This window comes from Punica granatum, chromosome 7, assembly GCF_007655135.1.
Source record: "Punica granatum isolate Tunisia-2019 chromosome 7, ASM765513v2, whole genome shotgun sequence".
In the NCBI taxonomy this organism is placed as follows: Eukaryota; Viridiplantae; Streptophyta; class Magnoliopsida; order Myrtales; family Lythraceae; genus Punica; species Punica granatum.
Window position 1 is genome coordinate 2657029 of NC_045133.1, and position 11179 is coordinate 2668207.

General features: G+C 38.6%; 1 protein-coding gene across 1 annotated transcript; it reads right to left on the reverse strand.

Annotated features, from left to right (window-relative positions):
* Window positions 1-953: 953 nt before the first annotated feature.
* Window positions 954-5678, reverse strand: LOC116215331 (general transcription factor IIE subunit 1-like). The gene is made up of 10 exons (XM_031551002.1): window positions 5469-5678; window positions 5207-5329; window positions 4639-4759; window positions 4047-4172; window positions 3796-3905; window positions 3476-3659; window positions 2398-2601; window positions 1993-2223; window positions 1697-1904; window positions 954-1507 (listed from the first exon to the last, which is right to left on the reverse strand). Exons 1-10 carry the CDS (start codon window positions 5489-5491, stop codon window positions 1407-1409), a joined length of 1431 nt encoding a protein of 476 aa, XP_031406862.1. The 5' UTR covers window positions 5492-5678; the 3' UTR covers window positions 954-1406.
* Between the last annotated feature and the right edge of the window lie 5501 nt (window positions 5679-11179).

Sequence of the window (11179 nt, forward strand, 5' to 3'; positions counted from 1 at the left end):
TGAAGCTTCCTTTGTGGTCAAGGAAAAGAATTACGGACATTGTCAAACCTTTGAATCATTAAAATATATCCTGGGGATGGCCAAGAAATGTGTGATGAAGATCGAGGGGGGAGATCCGATGCAATTGTGCTTTCACATGATTAAGGGTCACATTAACAGCTGTGGATGCAATAATAGTATGAGTGATGGGAAAACCATTTCACGAGCATACAGTCGGACGGTCCTTTCTCCCTACATCGGAGTCTATTTGCTTCTTCTGCGCTGCAGTATTGTGAAGCTTCCGTACCACCAGTGGAGCGGAGCGACTTATAATTCATGGACTCGTGGATATTGACAATGGCCATTTCGGTACGCAGCAATGGAATGAATCAAAATTAAAAGTCATTTAACTTTGATTAGGACTGACTTGATTTCTCCGTAGGTTAATGATCATTTCCTGGCACATAGGGACACAAATCAACTACGTTCTTTGAGCTTTAATAAGCTCTGAGGTCCGTTTGTCATGATATCACGATCGATAGTCTGCTCGAGATATCAACGGCAACTCAATACACAAAAAATGGTTAACTGAACGCAACTCCTTCGCATGTTTCGTGATGTTTTCTTATGACTTTATCGTATCGAAAAATTGAGTTAAACTTTCGCTTGGGATTTAAAGCCGCACGAAATGCACCCTTACAAAGGATGAAGGGCATAGAGTCAAATTCAATTTCCAATAAAGTACAGAGTAAAGTCAAAGGAGCAGTTGGCATAAATGGCAAAAAAATAGATTGGCCATTCCTCATTACCAACCGACTAAGAAAAGTCAACCCCACCTACACGCTCCCATCCCTCACCACCACCACCACCACCACCACCTTGCCATCCGCAAAGTGTGCGTGCAGCACATTCTTGATGGATCCCATGCCCTGATCGGCACCATCGAATAGCATAAGCAGAACGAGATTATCATGTAATGTTGTGAAATTACATTCCCAATTAAGATTTAGCAGATGTTATTATGTTAGTGATGGTACAGTTTACAGCACTAAAAGACACGATAAGGAGGAAAGGATAGTCTTCCGTTGCAATCAGATCATTCCTATCTAATAATCATCACGTTTCAAGACGGAATACTGCGAAAGAGGGATTTCTACAACAATTCACCAGAATCCCTCACTACGGAAAGGATATATTTTGAAGGGTCCGGCACGATATCCTCAGAAAGGATCTAGACAGCTGCAAAGACGAATGACTCGAGGAACTACTACTACAGCCAAAGAAAGGGTATAAAACTGTTCTATCGTTGGTTCCCCCCCCCCCCCCAATAAAAAGGTATAAGGGGGTTAAGAATATGGAGTCAAAATGACAATATGTCAATTAGCCGTGCCATTAGAAAGGAGATGGACATAATTCAATGCCCGTCTTCAACCTTCCTCCCAGTCTATGTCGTCCTCATCCTCATCCTCCCCTGAAGGTTCGGCTTGCACATTCAAGTCATTCACCTTGTAATTCTCGTTTGTATTGCCTGGGAAAAAAAAAAAAGGTATGGTATTTAGAGCCAAGTAAAGTATGCGATTCAATTTGGTATCTGCTGTTATCAAGCCTATGCTTTCATTCTTTAAGGACTATATCAGCTTTATCGTTCACTTTTAAGTCCTTTGAGAGAGCAGATGATTGGCCCACCCAAATACAGATACTGTACGCGAGTACTCACCGGCCACATTAGATTCCTCCCATTCAACGTCCTCATCTCCCTCATCGTCTTCACGCTTCAACTTCATGCCAACTTGCCGAGTTGAAGATGTTCCAGTATCGCCATTAGCTGCATTCGAACTTGATAACTCCTGCTGCTTCTTTGCAGCTTCTTCTAGCTCCTGTTGTTTCTTGAGCAGCGCAGCATAGTATGCTTTAACATACTCGTCCTGCAATACAATGAGGAGCAAGTTGAAGGAATTTGCAGCTGGAGAGAATATAAAAGAAAATATCGAATCTTGCACTAATTGCACATGCCTGTATACTCTTCTTATCATCAGTCTCGACTGATGATTTCTTGTCATCTGAGAATGTAGAGGATGTTGAGGTGCCATCCATCTTAACTTCCTCCTTAACCTCTCCTCTTTGTTCCTTCGTGAGGTTCATTCCTTGCTTTATCATCCATGGAGGCAAAACTTTCAAAGATGCACTAACAGTTTCGGATTTAACATCATCCTTCCCATCGAGACCAGCAAAGGCAACTTCAACCTGCCAAAATGCATGCATAACTAGCTCAGTATCCATTAAAGAGAGCTGTGCAGAATGAGTTGCTCAGTTTGTAAAATCCTACACTAATATGGTACAGCCACAATGGAAGTAGATCCAAGGACAAAAGCAGTATCCTCTAATCTAGAGAAAATAAGGGATTCCAAAGTAAATGACCTTCGTGTCGCCGAGAAATGGCATCGGGGTTCCACCATAGCCTAGCCCTTGAGAGGATTTAGAAGGATCATTAGAACTACCATCACCAAGACCTCCACGTCCAGCGGCATGTGCACGAGCTTCCCATGCTTGAAGATTCCCAAACTCGGGAACAGGCAAATCCTTTACTCTGGTGAGTTGATCTACTAGAGGTTTTAACTGTTCCTGGAGTCATTTACTATCAACATCAGAATGATTGAATGAGAAGCATAAGCAGTTAAAAGGTTAGAAGCCATCATATGTTAGGTTCTTACAAAGTCAAAAAAATTTAATATAGAAAGAACCAACCAAAATCCTTCAGGAATAATTATACCACATGGCATTTTGCACAATTCTATTGTCAAAACATGGACCAATTAAGCTATATCCCCAACATAAACCTTTTTCCTATTATGACTGGCTCCCCTAAAGTTATACCTTTGCCATTGAACCCAGGACCTTCGAAGACCACTATCGAAAAGAGTTAATAATCTAAACCTGGTTCAGAATTTCAATATAACTCCACCTATCATCCATAATCTGATGCCTTGCCACTGACATTGCTAAAGTCAGTCCTACATTGGATAGCAAATAAAGAGAGCTGAAGTGAAAAGTGGAGAACAGACTTTGAGACTCTAGGGAGGGTATATTGGAGATTTGAATAGGAGGACCTGTGGAGTCTTATAGTTGAATTAAGGAGAACACAAGTTTCATTAGGGTCCAGTAAACAGTATGCCACTACTAATGAGAGTCAAATGAAGCATCAAATTGTCACACTTACATACCAGTATCATCAAATGCAAATGCTGCCATGAATCAGAGCAGACATGGAATGAGTGCAGAAAATCCAATTAATCTAAGCCTCAGAGAAGGGTAAATCAGAATAATATGAGTAGGCATTACGAAAGAACCTCACTATGATTTACTGATATCTCTATTCCTGTGCTAACTAATTGAATAATTGATCAAAGTTCATCATGATAGGCGACTGACTTGAAAACAGCAGTGCGATACTTGATCAAGGAATCAAACTAAAGAAATGGAAAATTTATGAACCAACCTCCATTTTTTGAAGCATAGACTTTAATTTCTCACGCCTACGTCTTCTTGCATTGTCATCTCCATCTCCTGCTTCTTGAGCTGCTATCTTGTCACTCTCTGCCTCAAGTTTTCCATTGCAGTTCTCACAGTGAAAATATTCATCATCTGGAGAGATCAATCGTAATGCATCCAACGCCGTGTATCTGAGCACAGTAATCTCTAGATAAAATCATGAATACTTCACAAATTTTTTCAAGATAACAACCAGAAATTTATGAGTGTGTGTCCGTATAAAGCAGCAGCCAGATGCACAAATGTAAAATTGCAGCGAGTAGAAACCTTCTGCTGCAGTTAGGGCATATATACTCCTGAACCGTGTTCTTGTTTTCCAGCTCATCCTTTAACTTTTTCCTCATTCGGTGCAATCTGTATCTAACAACATCATATATCTGCAAAAACAGTTTCACATGGGATCCAAATCACACATCAATAAAGATTTGTTCACCCAACAGTTCAGGAAAAAGCACAACAAGATATCTCAAATCCCCTTTTTGTCACACATCAAACAGATCCTGTGTTGAGAGAGCAACCTGAGCATAATCCAAGCAGCAGTACGAATGAGTGTGCAGCTTAACCTTCTCTTCCCCCTCTTTCGTATGATGACCATCAGCAGTGGCAGCTACTGCAGCACTAAATATCTTGGCACCCTTAGCTGTCTGTGAGATACCAAGCACCATAAAAAAGATTAGGGGAAAATTTATCTAACCCCCATAACATAGAAATGCATACGAAGAGAAATAGAAATTCAAATGAGACATCCCATGGGTGGCATTCCTCTACAAGACTAAAAAGAACAGAGCAAGTCACGGCCTATTTCAGTCACAAAACTATGCATTGCATTGGCCAGTAAAAATGAGATACAACAAAACTAGATGTATCAACCTTTAAAATCTAATGTGAATGAGAGTTGCTCAGTGCATAGCTACAAATCAGACCTTATTATGTAAAATGCCTGTTTCACACAGGCTCTGGTGCAATTCAAGTTAACTTGGAGGGCTCAACACATATTTTGAAATATGGAACGCTGGGAAAGTAATGCACGGGGTTCAAATCACAGATACACCAGAAGGGAGCAGAAACGGGAAGCCCCAGAAGGCAAAGAGATAGAAATAGAGCACTAACTTCTCTTCTGTGTTCCCGGGCGATTAATTTCTCCTCTTCAAAAAATCGAATTGTCCTACGAAGCTGCTTTGTGTGCAGCTTCAAATCTTTTGCCAAATCTTCCTCTCTAACCCATTGTCGTCTGAAAACATAAAAGATTTTATAAAACCATCAAGCTGTGTTTTGCAATAGTGCACATCCAACCGTAATTAACAACTTAAAAGCTTAGTTTGTTAGTGGCGAAAGTAACTCCAACACATGCCGAAGAAAGATAGCAAACCATTATTACAAGATATAATCCATGAAAGGGTTTGCAACCGGTCGAGAATTTGCTGTCAAGAGTCACGAGTAGGAAAGTTTGCCACAAAAAAATGGAAGCCCCAACTAAGGTGCAACCCGAGCTTACTCATTCAAATTCAAAGGCACTTCACAGTCCATCACTCGCTTCGCTGACATCCAAATTCTCTTCTAGCATTCGGTAAAGACTAAATTGACTATGGTTGACCTCAACTTCCACATGAATTTAGCAACACCACCAGCGCATAAGAATTACTTCTTCCTCAAAACCGATGCAGCAAGCAAACAATACCTTGTAAGAGCATCGAGCACCACGACAGCAATCCCACGGTTATCGCTCCGCCCCGTTTTCGGCTGATTATCTCCCTTAGTCGATATATCATCGTAGAATGCCCGCGCTGCGAGCTTCACCAACCTGAGCCAATTCATCCACCGATCACCACAGCAACAGTTCAGGTGGATAGGGACAAAAACCAGAACCGCAATAGGAAGAAAGCAGCTGTAATGAATCAATCACGGCGATCCTGCTTCAAAGAACCGAGAAAAAAAATCACCTGTTGAAGGGCTCGAGGCTCATCTTTCGGCTTCTGCAGTGAAGAAGTTGGGTGGATCGAAGTTATTGCCGTGCCATGAAGATTGCTCAGTTCAGTTCTGCTCAGTTCCGTCAATGGTCCGATGACGGATTCGGTTCCGGCGAGTCCGTACAGGGGATCGTAGAGGGATGGATACTCCTGCGCTGGGGAACACTGAGAATGGATTTGCCTGCGCCGATGATCTATGAATATGAAGGGATTGAATTTGCAAGAAAGCCCAACATTTATGATAAATAGCAGTTTCGTCCGTTGATTCCGAAATTTTCGACATTGATCTCTGGGCCTGAAATCTCGAAGCCCCTGTCGTTTCCTCAATCCTGGGCCGTCCACTAGATCAGGCCCAGTCTCTGTTGGTCCGGCCCAATTGAGGGTGTGCAAAATCGGCCTAACAACCTATACTACATGACAAGTTCAATGCAAGCACGTAAAATTTGTATTTCCTTTTTGGAACATTTTCATTATTAAGATAAGATAACTTCAAAGAATCAATAAGGCTAATCAGTCTGACGCTTATTTATTTAACAAATTCGAGTTGTGAATGGAGAAATTTTATGATAGAAAAAAGTTTTATTGTTTAGTGGATTGATCCAATTCGAACTAGATTAATCGAGACTCGTTGAATTTCCAAATATTAAGGTGCACACTGACAAAAGATAACTTCAATTGAAAATCTCATAATAAACTAAAAAAGATTGATAAGCGCATATCGCATTATGAGCTTCTTAAGGCAATGATATTATCAAAACAATAAGGGTCAATAACTCAAAAAAAGCATGAACTTTCACCTCAATTTCAATTTTAGCACGAACTTTATTTTTTGGTAAAGAAAAGATTTATCGTCAAGTTAGGCATTTGTGTTATTTTTCATCAATTTTGTTGACATGACTGAAAGTGTTAACCATGTGGCAGACGCTGTCACACCATGTCAAGAAAAATAATAAAAATTGGAAAAGGGATCAAAGTGCGTGCTCTTTTGGGTCATTAAACCAAATAATAAAAGCCAAGCTCGGGCTTAGCCGAACATCATGCACGCATTGCGTGACGGGATTCAAGCGAACGAACTCTGTCGATCTCAACGGGACTAGTAATTTATTGAAGTCTCAAACTGGGAACGGACGGAGAAAGGCTAGTTCGGACAACGAAAGCCATCCTCCAGTTTGAATGGAGGGATTTTTTAGAACGTCGTCCTTCCAAAATTCTGCATCATTTTATTTTTAAATCCTTCCATCCAAACAAGTCATAAAACTAACGATCGAGCCAGCTCGGAACTTTCCAGGTCGCCGGCGAATCCTCGTGAATGCTTTATTAAATTTAGTGGGCCCTAGAGCTATAAATTGATATAGAAGAAAGAGGAAGCAAGTCAGCTTGATTTGGGCGACGCACAGATTTGGCAAAGATTTGGTGCATTGGTCAGATTTTTTTATAGGGTTAGAGCCCTAATTATATATAACATTATAGCCACAGGACACACCATGTAGCCGTTTGTTACGGATACTTCTGTGGTCTGTCATTTCAATAGATTGATTGTCAAAACAGAAGAAAACCAAACCCTAGAAACCCTAATTTCCAATGTCGGGGCAGACTATATTATATTCTCGTTCAAATCATTAGGCAGGACTAGGAGGATGATCACCACCTCGAACGTCCAGCTCCTACTTTCATCTAACAATATGCACGTTTTTTATTTTTTATTTTTTAAATAAAAATAAAAGCAGCCCGGAAGGTCTTAAAGATACCGGACTGGTTTTCGAGCTACTTGCACATATATGCAATGTCGACCGTTACATGGTAATGTCTGTTCTCTTTCGCAGCAGTTGTTTGAACTGAAAAAAGGCATCTGGATCATCAGCGGACAGGACTAATTGGGGTCGCCGGATTCGTTTTGGGCTAATTAAAAGGTTAGCATTTTTATTTATTGGTTGTAATAAAAGCAAATACACTAGGATTAACGTACGTGATGGCTTACACTGGTACCTAGTCATGAATCCGGTCAAGAATTGTAGTGCGTGATCGTCCAATGAGTGTCAACTTCAGTACACGATCTACACTTGATCGATGTGTTCAACACCCCAAAGCAATAAAGCATATATGTGTGTGTGTGTGTGTGTGTATATATATCATATGGTAATAGCTTCGGCTACTGCGGGTAGCCTCAGTTCTTCAATGTTGATTTTTTCTTTTCTTCTTTGGTAAATCTTCAATGTTGGTCCATTTTTTTTTTAGCTGGTGTCAATTCCACAAAACAAAATAATCATTTATTTTTATGAGGATTTTTTTGGTCGAAATTAGTATATAACCACATGATACTGCAGGTAGTATACTCTCTTATTTCTCATGGTCAGATGTACTCTGAAGTAGAAGAACAAATCTAGAAATTTCATTTAAAGAATCGAAGTTAAGAGAAATTTTTTATTGTAAAGTCAAAGATAATAAAAAAATAATTTTATTGAAAATTTTTATAGATTCCACAATTTTTAATAAAAATTTCATAATTTTTATTGGGGCGACGGCCACCCTAAATCCATCCCTGCTCACAAACATAATTAACCAGTTTGCCTGCCAATAACTAAAGAATAATAATAACATTTGGTTTTCCTAGAGTAATTTTGGGATTCCCATAGGGTACTATTACTGTACTATACTATACTATATATAGCTATATATGAACAAGACTGCTGTCAATCTTATCTTAGTAGCACCATGCATAGCATAGAATAGAACCGACCACAATCGTGTGCGTGTGTCTTCTGCTGTCAGTATATTCACTATTTAGACATTGACGTATCTAATTATTATATCACTCCTTCCAAGAAAATTACAAAATATTACATTAAAATTTCTTTCTTATTTCATTTTTAAATCCTTTTGCTAGCTGAATTAGGGGCTATATATATATATATATATAAAATGTATGTATGCATTAACCACATCCTATATAAATATTAAATTATATTTTTAGATATGTCACCTTTTTATTAAAATTTATTTAACTTATTAACTGAGATTAATTTTTGCTTATACATTGACTTGCTCATATCATAAAATGCTTTTAATTGATTTCAAACTCCCGACATAGGTCTTCTTTTTTGTTTCTAAGTATCTGTACAGCACGCGTGTATATATATATATGTGTGTGTATGTTTCAGTCAAAAAAGTTTTATTCCCCTTACACACGTATGCCGACATGAGCAAAAAGCTCTCAGCTCTTTCTCTGTGCGTCTTTCTGCAAGCTTTTTACCCAGCCTTAGAAGACTGTTGCAGACATATTCGAAGTCTCATTCTCAGTCTTCTCTTCTCAGAAGACAGAATATGCTAAGTGCGTTATATATATATTCATATGATTTCATCAATATCTATATATATATATATATTATATGATGTATCTGATGACACATACAACCCCCCCCCCCCCCCCCCCCCCCCCCCCATATATATACATATATTCATCTTCTCTCATTCGTGTCCTTAATGTTTTGGGGAATCTCAGTCTTCTGCTGAAGAGCAAGTAGGGTTTCGCTGCTTCTGCACGATAAGAGGCAGAGGATCGATGACAAGAGCTCTCGCAACTTTGAGGTATGACTTCGATCGACAAACTCTCTCCATACGATATTATTGCTTGCAAAACTAACTTGAAGTTTTGTTTCTTTTCTATTTATTTACATATCTATACATTTATTTATAAGATTAGAACTATATGTTGTCTCTCCAGTCCAGTATCATATCGGTTAGTGGTATACATAATCATAATATCACGACTCAGTAATCTATTTTAGTCGTTCTAAAAGAAATAATTTAATACATAACGTAGTTTTCATATACAACCGACCGCGACCCCGCACAAAGTCCTCTACATTAGCAGTTAAATCCTAAGTTTAGATCTAATATGTGCTGATCGGTCCAAGGTCGGCCTGAAAATGGTCTATGGATTAGGTAATTAGATTATATACAACGATGATACCTTTTCTTTTTCTTTTTTGTGTAAGTGGTGGATATATTTTCTTTCACTGGGCAGAAAAACCTATAAGATTGATCAGAATCCAAAGACTAACTTTCCTTCTTTTTTTTTTCCCTTCTTTTTTTGAAATCATGAGGAGTTAATGTTAACATTGCGTTTGATTTTGATTTTGATTTTGATTATAAAAAAAAATAAATGATATAAAATTATAAGTTTAATTTGAGAAACGTGTATTTTTATTGTGTAGTGTGTTGACTTAAAGTTAAAGTTAAAGTTAAAAAACTTTAACTTACGATCCAAACACCCCTTTTAATCTAATTCGAATCTCCATGGGCCTTGTTTACTTAACTTCTGGGCCGATCCTGGGTTTTGGGCCCACTGCTATTTTAGGAGGCCCATTAACGATACACCCATTCGGCTTAACCCAGCCCGACGTTAGAAATTAGGCTGCTGGGAATATAGATAGTCCCGCAGAATGTTCCGATCATTTCAACTATGAAAAGAGGGAAGACGGTATCGACCAACTTCGCTGGCCAGTCTCCGTTGAAAAGTGTTAATATAAAGGAAACTTCCATTAGGTTATTCGCTGTCACGAGAGATACGAAAAATATCCCTCCCCGTACCGCATATATGTGGTTCAAGTCATTACGATCTAACCTCCTCATTGTCGTTGCGGGATTGAAGTCTAGACAATCGTTCGAACCTGCAAGTTTGGCTACTTCCAAAACAAAATCCACCCGTGAACTTCTTATAAATGAGAACGAGAGATGAAGATGTTTTTGTACTCGTTTTTCTAAAACTTTATAAATAAATACACACACACACACACATATATATATATTCAGGATTTATAGCGTACAGAACCTACGTGTAAGTCAAACTCTCACTATTTGCACGTTCGGTAAAACTCCCCTGATCGTCCTCTGCTTAAAGAACACCCTACTGATGATTGAACAACTAATGTCGACAATATAGACAAAGTCGAAGTGCGTGTTCGATTTTGAATCAAAGGTTGAATTGCTTTTTTCTTGGTTCTTATCCTTTTCTCCTATTTGCTGTTCTCAGCACGAGCATGCAGTACACCGTGCCAGCTCTGACTGTTCCCCATTGCTTTGCTTACCCATGTATATAGGCACATATATCCAAATACACATAAATTAATATAATCACATGCACCTAATGGAGTTGATGCTCTACCACCCGCATGGTGCGTGTGCTATTTGCGGAATTTTTATGATGCTTTCACTGGTACTGCTAAATTATTGATCCTGTTGGTACGATCAAAGAGCAGCGATACGAAAAAAAGGGGATACACCGCATATGTCCTCTAAATTGTGCTATTGCCAGTAGCAAATAATCAGTATGCCGTTGAAAACTACACGAGCTAGCCATCCCCAAAGTGGATAAATATATATGCTGTGTGTGTGACGATTGAGGCCCTAGAGTAGCCGAATATGGTAGATATATATTTTTGGTGACAATACTATAATACTCAAATAAAATGGAAATACGTATATATAGAATATGACAAATAATATATATTTATAAATATTTGTTTAAGTATATATCCTTAAAAATTCTATGATACATACATTTAAAATGCATGTATGGTACATACAAGTATTTACTTGAAAAAGTGCAATTAAATTGCTTATAACTCTGGTAAATTATGTAAAAGATAAGCAAATTACTTGAGGTGAAGTAATTTACTTGCATG